Genomic DNA, 13208 nt, shown 5'->3' with positions numbered 1-13208 from the left:
TATTTTAGTGGATTACAAAAGCTATAGAAAGCTTTATGGAGTGGATTTATTAGTGTCTTTTGCTATACTATCTATTTCTTCTTTTCGTTTATTCTAAACTATTATTTCAGAAATAATAAGAGCATTTTTATTAATAGTGACAGTGGTATCCATATTCCTAAATGAACCATAAGGACTAGGAGTGTAATATGAAGATTGTATTAGTAAATAAAATTAACATTCTCACATCTCTATATGCTAGAGTTACTTATAATTTTTTGTCTTCTTTGCTTCCCCATCTTTGTAAAACCCTAAAAATGAATGAGTGAATCAGTGTTTTAAATTATTTATATATTTCTGGTTAATTGTTGAAATGTCAAAATATACAATAAAAATTTCAAATTCGTACAAACTTCTTTTTATTTAGGCAAAAAAGAACTCAATATAACCTATCACAAATGTGACTTTGCATATTGTAAAATGCTTGTTAACCAGTCCTTACAAACACTCTCTCTTTACTGCCATGATGACAAAAGGTCAGTACTACTAATTCCTTTTATCAGCCTCTTTTATCGAAGTGTTAGTAAATTGGATTTAACATTTATACTTGGCCAAATAAGCATAAGAAAGGAATTCCTAAGTGTCTATTTAGCCAAGCATACTTGGCCCAGCTTGTTAATTCTCTTTTCCTCTATCTTGCACTAACATGGCAAGAACTCCCATGATATTGAGTTTAGTCCTTCAATATTATTACATGATAACATACCATATTTGCCAAACACCCTCACTATAATGACTTATATGTTAGTTCCATTTCAGATCCCCAAGATGCATATCTATGGAACATAGGTTTAAACATTAGTTTAGCTTCCATTGAGCTGTGTTGCTCTTTTTTTTGCGTTCAGCTTAGGTTTAAGCCCAAGTTCCACATTGCTCTAGTTGGTAGGGTACCCTCATTTTCACATTAGGCCACTGGTATACTGAAATCATGCTAGATACTATTTGACACTAATTTACATACAAATGCTAAATATGGGGAGCTTGTGCTTGTAAAATTAAGTATGTACTAGACCCTTGTTTCATAGTGTAATGGGATTAGAGTTTGGTTCCAAATATAGGTGTGCTATATAATCAAAACATTTTGAATGCAAAAAATAACAATTCCATATGTTCAAATGAACTTTTAATTCTAGAAACTACTCAATCAATATTTTATTATATAGGTTGTATTGAAAATTAAAAGTTTCTTCATAAATAGATTCAAAAATAGAAATTTTTTCTGAACAATTGACAATTATATTCATGAATTTTAAATTCACCAAAGAATAATATTTTTTTAACATGACATTTCTTTGTAAAACTTATGGTTGATTATGTTGACTAACATTGACTTGAGTTGAATTGCACTTAACTTGTGAGCTCAACTTAACTTTAGATTATCCCCTCCTCAATGATACCAACAAAGCTTCTAGTGAAGAAAGGATCTAGGTTACATGTGTGGAGGTTATTTGTTTGAGAACTTGATTCATTTCCTCTCAAAGATAGAGCTCAAGGCTTTAAACATATAGGTAAAACATAAGGTGAAAACCTCACTCACAATCATAAAATATTCATACTTACCACATTACAAAGTTGAGATTTTTTATGGTGTTGTATTAAGATTATTAGTGGTCTCTTGCTTGAGGAATAAAACATTAAAGAGGCAAATCCAATCTAGCAGAATTATAATACATGGAAAACTATATCTATTTCTTTAGCTAGTGAAGCATTATGTCTTTTCATCACCATCTTACTATCTTGAGTTGTAAAGGACAATTAAGAAACAAAACTAAAAGATAAGACAGAAATATCTACTAATGTTTGATATTCTTGAAACCTTTTGTTGTCTATAAGAAATGCTATAAAGTTTTGAATCACCAATGGATATTTGCTTGCAACTAAGGCAAGAGATGAAAGTACCCACTTTAATACCATAAACTATGTGGCAAACTATAATTTCAAGTAAAATGATGACTATTGCAGTTATGATTTGTTTGAGAATTTATGAGGGAATAGAAGAAACTATACTTATTGAATAGGATAAGATATATAATTGAGTTAATGAGGAAAAAAAGGAATTGATGTGATAATAATATATAATTAAAATATTATGATTTTTATATCTATAATGAAACAAAAATAAATGCTAAAAAAGTTATAGTTAACAAAGGTATAAGTAATTTGTTATAGAAGCTAGTTGTCTGATACTAGAGTAAGAATATTTTTGTAGAAAACACCATAATTATACAAATATTAAATATTATAAATATAAATATGTATTTTAGTGTAGATCATCCTATTTTTTAAATAAATACACAATATAAAAAGATTCCAGTGTTTAACTTAACCTAATTTATTTTTTTAACAAATGAGTTTATAATTAAGTCCCATATTCTCAATATGCACCCATGATATTGACCATATCCTTTATAGTAAATTACAAGCCAATAATAGAAATTGATCAGTCAAAGGTTAGCACAAATATAATTGTGTTTAGAAAATGTGTGGGAAGTTAGATTTTATAAAAAGATATTTTCTCCTATATTTTTAATTTTTTAATTTTTTTATTTACATTTTTCCAGCAAGCTTAAATTCTTACTTAACAATTAATGTTATTTAAATTTTTATTGTCTTTTATAGATTTTATTTATAGTAAATTAAAAATATTTTATTTTTCTATTATCTTGATTTCTTATGTTTTAATTTAATTAAATTGCATGATACATATCTAGCTTTTGAGTGATCATGGTATGGTAAATGTTACTATATAAGGATTGCTACTCTACTTAATACTACTAAATTATAAAATTTTTAATGCCACTGAGTTTTTTTAAGCTATTTTATTTCAAGTATTTTTAAAAGGCATTATTTTTTGTTTGAGTTTTTTCTTTTTTTCTTTTCTATTAAATTTAAAATTAAATTCCTTAATAATTTGGGCAAAAGCATTGTATTGTAATTATTGAAATCCACACATTTAACCCTCTAAAGCCAGTTTAGTAAGGCATCGCTGTTTGATCTATTGATAAACTTTAGGAGTAATTTGTAAATATGAAAAAAGCATTTCATTTCATACAAGTTAAAACTTAATTATTATTACCATTCAATTCAAATAGTGTTTTAACATTTTAGATAATAGTTCTATATATATGATTATATGATTATATATGATTATGATTATTTATTTCAAATGTGAATTTTCACGCTTAAATATTATTTTCATTTAAAATAACACGAACTTGTTTGGCAGAGAATCGAACCGGGAATGCCTGTGTGTGGGGAGCTCGTCCTCTACAGGTCTGGACACACCAGAGTGTGAGCAAGCACGGGGTTACACTAATCCCCCGCGACGCCACCCGTAGAGGAGATCCCCCCACTCTGCCCTCCGATCTCACGCTCGACACCATTTCTTCCCCGCCCAGGGCGCCATTGGGAGTGCAATGACACCAATTGGATTGCGAGAAGGATGATCCACCAGCGCCGGATCAAGCGCGGCCTCTAGGGCTTTTGGATTGGAGTCACGGATTGGGATTCTACCGGCTGCTGCTGCTGCCAGGGAGATTTCTATCGCTGTGGCCAGGTATTTCGATCGATTTCCTTCTCTGCCCTGCTGCCTCGTTTGAGAATAGGTTTTTTAGGGTTTGTGGGGAGAGTAGTGGTGTTTGAGAGGGAGGAAATCCGGCAATTCGAAGTGGCAGGGGCTGGCCAGGGGCTGTGAATCGCAGCACATCCTCGCGGGGTTTAGGGAATTGCGATTTGGGACGTGGGCACTGGATGCCCAGCTACGATTTGGACGTTGATATTCGACGAATCAAACAGGAATAATATAGCTCGGGTGGGGGAGTTCCAGTGTAGAGGCTCTCGTCTGGGCTAGTTCCTTCGTTGGATTTTTGTTTTTTTTTTTTTTCTCTGGAGGGAGCTGGTGCAGGGATTGGATTTTTTTTTTCTCTGGGTTCTTCCAAGTCGCAGTTTCTGATGGAGATATATTTTTTCTAGCCACCAGGAGGAAGTAAGTTTGATGGTGGCGACTCGGTGTTCATGGTAACTTTGGATCGAGGAGAGACCCTTGGTCAGTGCCAGGGTCGCGATTCATAGTCAATGTGGAGGAAGGTTCCATGGGCGGAGGATCTGGTGCTGCAACCAACGTAGACAGCATACCATCTCCCCGCCGAGCTGCCATAGACAAAGCTCAGGCAGAACTCAGGTACTGTTTTTTTTTTCCTGCTCTTTTTGTTTGTTTTTCTATCTTTGTGTATGAACTTTGTTCCTTTTTTTTTTTTTTTTTGCTTTGTTGCAGGTTAGAAGTGACTGTAAGAGAAGAGCTAAGCAAAGAGCTTGATTTCCTAGAAAAGGTAACTAAGCTTGTGAGTTCTACTGTCTCTAAAACTATTTTTGGTTGTGGTCCCTTGTTACACAGGGAGGAAATCCGCTAGATTATAAATTCGGTGAGTCGCTACTACCTCGTTTTGCTGCTCAAGTGTTGTCGAGGTAAGCAAGCTCGCTTAAGCTCTTCTTGAGTGTAGACAATTTATGCTTTGCTACAGTGAACTAGACGACTTGTGTGCTCGAAACACAAACTGTTCTTCCCTCGAAAATGGTAGATACGTAGAGCAGGAAACTGCTAGTTGCCGTGTGACGGGAGAGGTTCTTGAAAACGGCTCGGCAGGGACTCCTGGACATGTCAGTGACGGGCCTGTTTTTAAACACAGAGATCACGACGAGGTTCTGGGGGTTGAAGGACGAAAGAATCAGACGTCTACGAAAAAATTAAAGCAGAAGGAATTCGGCAATGGGCACGCGGCTTCAAAGTATCTTCCCTGCGACACGGATCAGTCATCCATGTGTAGATTTCAAGTCCCTCCAACGTGCTCTGCGGATGTTCAAGAGGTTGGAACTTGTGTTTCACCGGGGAACGATGGAAGCGTGCAAGACGAACGCAAAGAAAATAAGGACATTTCGGATGACTATGCGAGACAAAAAGCAATGGAACAGTCTACAAACGAAGAAATCAACCCTGCAAGTTCTCCGGAGGCTAAGCAAGACGGGAAGGGAGTAGAGGAACAAAGCGAAGGCGATAAAACTCGAGATGTAGCACGGCCTTCAGAACCGTGCCCTTCGGGACTTTCTACGGATGCATCGGTACAGAAAAATGAAGCGTCAGACAAGCAGAAACCAGTTTCTGAGAAAGCGCAAGAAGATATGATCTTAGAGGCAGCTGAAACTATCAAGGTACTCTCTTCTTTGTTTATCTACGTTTTGTCTTACCGTTTACTTTCAAAGGCTGCCCAAAAACATACGATGGAGTTTTCAAGACACAAGCCTGGTTCTGAACCAGCAAGGCAGAAATCCCACTGGGACTTTGTTCTGGAAGAGATGTCATGGATGGCTAATGACTTTATGCAGGTAAGAATTTGAACTTCATTTGTGCTCTTCATTTTAATAGTCTGTCTCATTACAGGAGCGCTTGTGGAAGACAGCGGCTGCTGCACAGGTTTGCCGCTGGACGGCTCAACGGTTGCAGCAGACAAAGGTTGCCGATACTGATTTGAAGAAGAACAAAAAGAGGATCGCGCATGTACTGGCAAATATCGTGACAAGATATTGGCAGTCAGCGGCTGCCTTGACGCAAAAGCCTGACGAGTTGTCCATCAAGAAAAATGATGATTGCGAAGCAGTTCCTATGGACGTAGATGGTCCTGCGCCGACGGAAAAGCGTCGTCCCATCCACAAGTATGTCATGCGAGCGTCAACTGATTTAGAGCTGCCAAAAACTCCTCATTTTGTCCCGGATAGCTTGTTTCTCATGGAGCAGTTTCCCGAGGTACGCGTCACGTAGTTATTTTACTGTTTGCTGACAGTATTCTCCTTACAGGAAAGCTTGGTTTTTATCGTGTCGGACGGCGCCTTGGAGACTTACCGGCTTTCTATTGAGAAGAACTGGGATGCTTTTGTGAGCGTAAGTGCCGCTGTAGGACTGCTACTCTTGTTGCTCAGTGGTTTGTTGTCTGCAGGAGAAGCTTTTACAGGACAGTCTCAACGATCAACGTTTATCTGGCATCTGTTCTGAGTTAGACCTCTATGGAGACGATTCAAGGTCGTTTGGTAGTCGGACATCACCAAAGCTACCTGACGATGATTACGGGCTGCACTACATGCCGGGTGACTTGACCATATCAAAGAAAAAGAGGAAGAGAATTCTCAAGGCGCAGACACCTAAAGCTTACGACGGTCTGTCACAAGGTGGTTATTGTGATGGGAGTAATCGGCTCTCATCGCCCGCGAAAAGGCCTACCGCTGGTGCAGCTAGTTCCATCGGAGTTATTCCTACGAAACGCATGCGAACATCAGCAGTAGTTGCTCGACAACGTGCAGCGTCGACTACATTGTCTCCTGGTGCACACAGAGGGAACGCGTCCTCGGCTTCCACGAACTCCCAGCAGGAAGACCTCCTTGGATTTCCTGACAGCCGAGCTAGTGAGGGTGACTCCGTGGGTCCGAGAAAGGGTGGGCTAGGCACAAGCTCTCTCCGGTTCAAGAAGAAGAAGAAGACGAAAGCTTTCCACTCCGACTTCTCAACGGATGCTATATCGAACTCTCATCTTTCAAAAGTACGTACTTGAAGGATTTGTTTCTTCTTACCTGATAGATGTTGTACTTGCAGACTGACGCTGAACTTAATCAGCTTGAACAGGTTCGTTTTTTACCTTCTACTCTTGATTTTTCTGGATTGGTAATCATGTTGAACAAAAATTGCAGGACCAGCTCAAACGCAAAAGTGACCAGTACAGTCCACTGTCATCCGAGCATGGTATGGTTTTCTCTGCCGTGTGTGTGTGGATCTTAACTATTCTTGAGCAGATACACCTGGGACACCAGGGTCACAAGGTGTTGTCAGTATGCATCCTATGAAGAAATTGAAATCTTCAAAGCATTCTCCTGACTTTGCGGAAGCTGGGCCTTCAGCAACCGGTCTCAACCTGACCACTTCGAGTAAAATTATGAGACAAAATAGCGCTCGTGATAGAATACGGCGAAACAAAGCGACCAAGGTATGGGCTTGTACTTTTGTTTATTTTCTATGCTTATTAGTTTCCTAAACAGGGCTTCATTCAGTCGTCAATCAATCCTCCAGGAGTTGGTATTCCCTGGTCAGCTACCGAGGATCAGGTCTAGGATTGTTTTTCAGCCTTTAACAGTTACTAAAAACCTCTTGTTTTCTCAGGCAATTTTGGCACTTGTGCATGATCTTGGTCCGAATTGGGAGCTTGTAAGTGACGTATTGAGCTCCAGCTCCCAGCTAAAGGTACGTAAACATCACTAGTCCTTCGAAGAAACAAACGAAAGCGTTCTTTACAGGGCATTTTCCGGAAACCAAAAGATTGTAAAGACAGACACAAGTCTCTTTTGGACAGATTATCCAATGATAATGGAGACAACGATGAGCCGGGAACATCAATGCCGAAGGTGACCGTGGTCACTCTTTTGCCACATCTCTCACTCGTGCCCGATCTCTTTTCCCAGCAGCAAAGTACGCGTGTCTTCTTGCAACGTTTACAGGGGCCGATGGAAGAAGACACTGTAAAAGTGCACCTTGAGCGGATTGTGAATATTGTGCAGGCTCACCGCTCAAAGCAGCAACAGGTTTTTCCTCACTTGGATACGTACCGGTTTCCTAACGTTTATATTGTAATTTTATTTTTTCTTGCAGAACGACACGTTAGAAAACCAGGAACTTTTACCTGTGCACGCATCTCATTTAAGTACAGCATCTCAATTCAGTCTGTCCGGTGTGCCTCTCAGGTATTATTCTCCAGAAAACATTTCAACTTCGTTCACTAACTTTCGTCTTGCATTTAGTCCTTTGGATCTTTGCGAGCATCCCATGTCAAATGGAGACATCCCTGCGCATGGCTATTCACTGCCTCAGCACCCGGGACTCAACATGCCAGGCGTTATGGCACCTAATGGCATGCGACCAAACTCGGCTGGTCTTCCTTTGCTCCCACATCTGGGTTCTATGGTCTCTCCAGGCTCCGCTGCAATTAACGCGGCTGCTGCACGGTATGTTGCTCTCGATGTTCATACTTATTTTCAGTTGGCCTCTAAACGCTTTAACTGCATTTCAGAGACGCTCAAAGGATGGCTGCTTCGATGCGTCCCTTGTCGGCAGAGGAGCAGAGGCTACGGTACACTCGGATGGTTACGGGACGTAGCTTGCAACCTCAAGCAAACTCCCCTGGTAACTTGCCAATGGCAAGTTTGCCAAATTCAAGTGACTGCTCAATGCCGATGCTACCTTCTGGTAACACAGCAGGCTTGATGGGCTTGAACAGAGGCGGCTTGTCGCTACCGAGGCCAACCATGCCAGGCATGATACCACCAGGGCCTTCACCAGGACTGATGCCTCCCGGTGGAGTTGCTTTGCCCGCGTCAGGTTCCATGATGGCAGGTGGTATACCGAGCCCTGCGAATTTTATGAAACGGGCAAGAGAAGCAACTCAGCTGATCCGGGTAAGAGCTTTCAGTTGACATGACACGCTTAATGCCGCTGCGTCATTCTTATGCTTCTTAAACAGTCGGGCCGCTGCACGGAGGAGCAAAAGCAGCATATTATCCAAGAGCTGCAGCACCAAGCTGCTCAAGGTAATCCTCAGGCAGTTGCTGCTTTGAACACCCTAAGTTCAAACAACATGAACCTTTCCAATCCAATGGTCTCTTCACCAACTCAAAGTTTCGCACCTCAACAGCAGCAACATTTGAGCCCGCAGCAGCAAAGCCAGCAGCAGCAGCACCAGCAGTATTTGGCAGCGGTCCGTTTGGTCAACGAAAGACAACAACAGCAGCAGCAGCAACAGCAGCAGCAGCAAAAAAGAATTTTCCAGCAGCCAAACAACTTGTTGCAGCAGCATCAGCTTGGAATGTTGACACAGCAGCAGCAGCCTTTGCTCCCGTCCCAGCAAGCGCAGCAGCTATCTCCGAGCCACCAGCAGCAGCAGTCGCAGGTGTTGCCAGGAGCGCAACACCCGCAACAGCCAACGCCAACACAAATGGGACAGCTCTCAGGCCAGCAAAAGGTACAGGTACCAACACAAAAGCAGTCATTAACAAAACAACCAAGTTTCCAACAGCAGCAGCTCTTGCAGGTCCAGCAACAATCCAAAGTGGGTAAGAACAACGCGAGCGGCCGGGGTGTCGCAACACACTCAGCTCTGATGCCGGGGAGCCAGCAAACAGCCAACTCTCAGCTGCCAAGCCCGCCAGGAACGGCTCAAGCTGGCCAAGCGCAACAAAGAAGTTTGGCGATGCAGCAAGCCGGGAAGCAAGCCAGCATGAGCCAGCCTGGTAAGGTTTCGGGACAAAGCCAGGGGGGACAACTCACGCAAGGCACCGCTGGACAAACTTCGCAGCAAAAGAGTCTTCAGAAGCAATCGCCGCAGGGAGCATCTCCGGTGCCAGCAGCTCCGTCGACGCCACCTCCGCAGCAGCAAACTACGCCGGCTACTTCAGCTGCTGCACCGCCAGCTTCTCAACAGCCAGCTTCGACAACCACGCAAGCTCAAATCCAACGAAGGCAGCAGCAGCAACAACAACAACAGCAACAACAGCAGCCACAATCACAGCAAGCTCCACAGGCTAGAAAGTCACAGCAAAAACAGGCCAGTGCGCTACAAGCCCCTGGGAAGAACACTACGCAGCCGGGCTTGCAACCGCTGGGTGGCTCAAACTCGGGCAGTGGTCCCATGAGCATTGGAACCAGCAGCTCGGGATTGCCTCCTCAAGCAGCGTTGGCTCCCAGCGCAGCGGGGTCATGGAAACCAGGCCAGAACTTCCCCGGCATGTACAATCTAACGAGGAGCACCAGCGGTGGCGCTAACCAAGGCAGTGCCACGACGAATGGAAACGGTGGAGCGGCACTAAACCAAGTTGGCACAGCAGCGAAGCTCGGTATTGTCCCGGCTGTGAATGGGAGAACTCTGGCACAGCAACAGCAGGGAAGTGGTGCTGCTCAAAGGCCTGTCCAGCAGCAGCAGCAAAGCTTGCCAGTGCCAGTGCCTGTCCCGACGAACACGGTGAATTCTACGAGACCGGCAAGGCCATCCTCGGTGCTTCCCAGCTCGCCATCTTTCCCAGGAACGCCGGTGCCAAGTTTGAGTCATGGTGTACAGGTATGGAGATCGTTGGCTTCTTTTATACTCGATCGCCCATCTTTGTTCTTGCAGCCAAGACAAGTCCATGGCGGAGCACAAAGGCCAACGACGAACGGTTCTAGTAATCCGTCAGTGACCGCAAGTGCCACTGCTGCTCCTCCAAGCGTTGTAACATCCTCGAGCTCCCCACGGTAGCGATCTCTCCAGTGTAATTTTTGCTGCTCCCAGCCCACCCATTGTTTCTTCCTCTTCCTCTCTTCTTTTTTTGCGTTCTTCCTTCGCTTTTCTTCCGAGTCTGATTTGCAGGCTACCCGGCTGACTTTAAACTTGGCTGCTTGATCGCTGCTGTTTTTGTTTTGTTTTTTTTTTTTTTTTTGCGCTGATGGATGAAAAAAAAGAGAGAGAGACACCGACGAGAAGAGGACGACGCTGTTGTTGCTGACGGGTTTGTATTGTATTGACTTTAAACTTCCTTTTGAGCTGAAGGCCAGTGGGATGAGTGTGTATATTTGTTTTGCTTTTTTTTTGGGAGCCCAAGTTCCTGCTAGGATGTATCAGCAGAAATTTGAAAACAAAAACATGAAGATTTTTGCCTTTCAAAAGATATAATAATTATTTACTGACCTTATTCGTCTATACTAGTTCTAAGAAATCGTCATTCTGATGACAGTCACAAGCATTCCGTGTTGAAACTTTCCATCTTATTGCGAATGGCACCGCCCAATTTCTTCTACTCAGGCTCAGGCTCAACAAAACTGGAAGAGATTCACGGATCCAGAACCCATGCAGGTAGTAGATAGATTAAAATTTCTTGAGATTAGTGATTAAACAACTAGCCCAGATAGAATGGAATGCAACAAAGACGATGCTGTCAAGGCAGTCGATCTCGCAGAGAAGAAGTTCATGCTCCACGACTTGGCGGCAGCGAGAGATTTTTGTGTCAAGGCCTTGCAACTCGACCCGGGCCTAGAGCGTGGCAAGCAGATGCTAGCGGTGGTGGAAGTCCACGCTGCCGCCGCCGTTCGTCACCATTCTCTAATAATCTTGCCTAGCGATCTGTTCGGGATTGGTGATCACGACTGGTACGCGATCTTGCGAGTGGATCCCCGCGCGGACGATGCTAGCATCCGGACGCAGTACCGGAAGATGGCACGTTTGCTCCACCCGGACAAGACCAGGATGAATGGAGCGGAGGAGGCTATCAAGCTCGTCAACGAGGCCAAGACGGTTCTCTCGGACAAGAACAAGAAGATGATCTATGACAGCATCAGGAGCTCACTCCCTTCTACTTCTAACGATGTGAGTGCTCCTCCTCCTCGGACACCGCCACCACCGCAGCCACCTCCTTATGGCACTCCAACTTTTGTGGCGCAGTGCCCATTCTGCATGGCGCAGTGGTGGTACTATAAGACGTTTGAAAACTATGTGCTGCTTTGTGCTTGCTGCCTACGGAATTTTATCGTGGTAAACTTTCACCACCTTGCATGGGGTTATCCAGGGAGCGATTCATGGTACCAGAGGCAAGAGGAAGAGGCTACTATGAAGAGGAGGGAGATGGAGTGGGCAGAAACCATGAGGATGGAGAGAGAGAGGGAGGAGGAAAGGAAGAGAGAAGCCAGGATTAAAGAGGCGGAGGATAGTCGGGCAGAATTCCTGAGGATGAAGGAGAGGGAGGAGGAAAGAAGGAGAGAAGCCAGGATTAGACAAGAGAAGGAGGATGAAAGGAGGAGAGAAGCAAGGATTAAGGAGGAACGGAGGAGAGAAGCCAGGATAAATCAAGATCAGGAGGAGGAAAGGAAGAGAGAAGCAAGGATCAAGCATGACCAGGAGGAAAGGAGGAGAGAAGCCAGGATTAAGGAGAGAGAGACCAGGAAGCAATCAGAGATGGATCAGAGGAGCAAGCAGGGAGGGGCCAAGTCTACAAATGGAAATGCAGGGTTGGTGGCGGTGATCGTGGTGCTGCTAGTTCTAGGCAAGGGATTCATCTTGCCCGCAGCACTACTGCTAGCGCTCATTCTGGTAGCGTTCATTCTATCTATCAGGCTCTGAATATATGCGATTAAGTTAGCGATATTATATACTCGTGTTAAGCCAAAACATTTTCCTTTTTAATGTCTCGTGAGAGATCTACTATGCCAAGAAGAAAAGAAAAAAGAAAAAGAAAAAAGAAAAAAAAACAATCGTTACTCACAAGATAATCAATTAACACCTAGCTTGCTAAAAAGAAATTTAATAAATAACTGGCACAAGTGGATGGTGCAAGGGAAAACACAAATCTGACAAGTAGGGTTTGCAGTGGTTTGTGTTGTACAGAGGAATCGATTCATAAACAGTTTCCCTGCTGAAAATCCAATGTGCTACTGGGTGCTGGGAGATTCACTTAGACTTCCTCCATGGAGCTCACCTGATACTAAGAGTGGGTGAAGTCGGATTTTTAATTCTTCCAGATTTCTAGTGAAAAAGAAAACCCTTTAATACCCTTTAGAAAAAGCAAAAAATTTACCAAAAAGGGATTAACCTAGGGATGGCTGTCAAGGCAGTAGAGCTTGCGGAGAAGAAGTTTATGTTCCATGACTTAGCAGCGGCAAGAAGGTTATGTGTCAAGGCCTTGCAACTCGACCCCGGCCTAGAGCGTGGCAAGCAGATGCTAGCGGTGGTGGAAGTCCACGCCGCCGCCGCGGCTCGTCACCATTCTCTTCTCTTGTCGCAGGTCGGGATTGGTGATCACGACTGGTACGCGATCTTGCGAGTGGATCCCCGCGCCGACGATGCCACCATCCGGACGCAGTACAAGAAGATGGCACTGGTTCTCCACCCGGACAAGAACAGGATGAACGGAGCGGAGGAGGCTTTCAAGCTCGTCAATGAGGCCTGGATGCTTCTCTCGGACAAGAACAAGAAGATGATCTATGATAGCATCAGGAGCTCACTCCCTTCTACTTCTAGCGGTGTGAGTCCTCCTCGTCCTCCTCCGCCACCGCCACCGCCACCACCTTACGCCACTCCAACTTTCGTGACGCAGTGCCCATTCTGCAAGATGCAGTG

General features: G+C 43.7%; 2 protein-coding genes across 8 annotated transcripts; both read left to right on the top strand.

The window, feature by feature from the left end:
* Positions 1-3207: 3207 nt before the first annotated feature.
* LOC9642907 (chromatin modification-related protein EAF1 A) lies at positions 3208-10769 on the top strand. 7 transcript variants are annotated; one of them, XM_024660773.1, is made up of 21 exons: positions 3208-3595; positions 4019-4219; positions 4313-4367; positions 4433-4503; positions 4560-5244; positions 5296-5418; positions 5474-5836; positions 5888-5971; positions 6027-6623; positions 6677-6706; positions 6772-6823; positions 6874-7064; positions 7117-7182; positions 7238-7318; positions 7372-7479; positions 7537-7656; positions 7724-7815; positions 7873-8076; positions 8142-8526; positions 8592-10181; positions 10236-10769. In XM_024660773.1, the coding sequence occupies exons 2-21, from the start codon at positions 4131-4133 to the stop codon at positions 10356-10358; spliced, it is 5109 nt and encodes a 1702-aa protein (XP_024516541.1). In that variant the 5' UTR covers positions 3208-3595; positions 4019-4130; the 3' UTR covers positions 10359-10769. The 7 variants fall into 7 exon arrangements, with proteins under 7 accessions (XP_024516541.1, XP_024516540.1, XP_024516546.1 ...); XM_024660772.1 differs by having other exon boundaries at positions 4012-4219; XM_024660778.1 differs by lacking the exon at positions 3208-3595 and having other exon boundaries at positions 3605-4219; positions 8592-9089; positions 9159-10181.
* A 240-nt stretch (positions 10770-11009) lies between these two features.
* Positions 11010-12587, top strand: LOC112341143. The gene is made up of 2 exons (XM_024660749.1): positions 11010-12182; positions 12477-12587. The coding sequence occupies exons 1-2, from the start codon at positions 11010-11012 to the stop codon at positions 12585-12587; spliced, it is 1284 nt and encodes a 427-aa protein (XP_024516517.1).
* The last annotated feature ends 621 nt before the right edge of the window (positions 12588-13208 follow it).

The sequence above is a fragment of the Selaginella moellendorffii genome, unplaced genomic scaffold (genome assembly GCF_000143415.4).
Source record: "Selaginella moellendorffii unplaced genomic scaffold, v1.0 SELMOscaffold_77, whole genome shotgun sequence".
In the NCBI taxonomy this organism is placed as follows: domain Eukaryota; kingdom Viridiplantae; phylum Streptophyta; class Lycopodiopsida; order Selaginellales; family Selaginellaceae; genus Selaginella; species Selaginella moellendorffii.
Note: the sequence above shows the minus strand (reverse complement) of the source record. Positions and strands in the feature narration are given on the sequence as shown.

Bases quoted from the DNA above. Each gene is read 5' to 3' on its own strand.
- LOC9642907 (XM_024660773.1), top strand. From the start codon at position 4,131: ATGGGCGGAGGATCTGGTGCTGCAACCAACGTAGACAGCATACCATCT. The intron at 7,065-7,116 runs GTATGGGCTTGT...TTTCCTAAACAG, and splicing joins GGCGAAACAAAGCGACCAAG to GGCTTCATTCAGTCGTCAAT. The intron at 7,657-7,723 runs GTTTTTCCTCAC...TTTTTCTTGCAG, and splicing joins ACCGCTCAAAGCAGCAACAG to AACGACACGTTAGAAAACCA.
- LOC112341143 (XM_024660749.1), top strand. From the start codon at position 11,010: ATGGAATGCAACAAAGACGATGCTGTCAAGGCAGTCGATCTCGCAGAG. The intron at 12,183-12,476 runs GTAGCGTTCATT...TGTGTTGTACAG, and splicing joins TACTGCTAGCGCTCATTCTG to AGGAATCGATTCATAAACAG.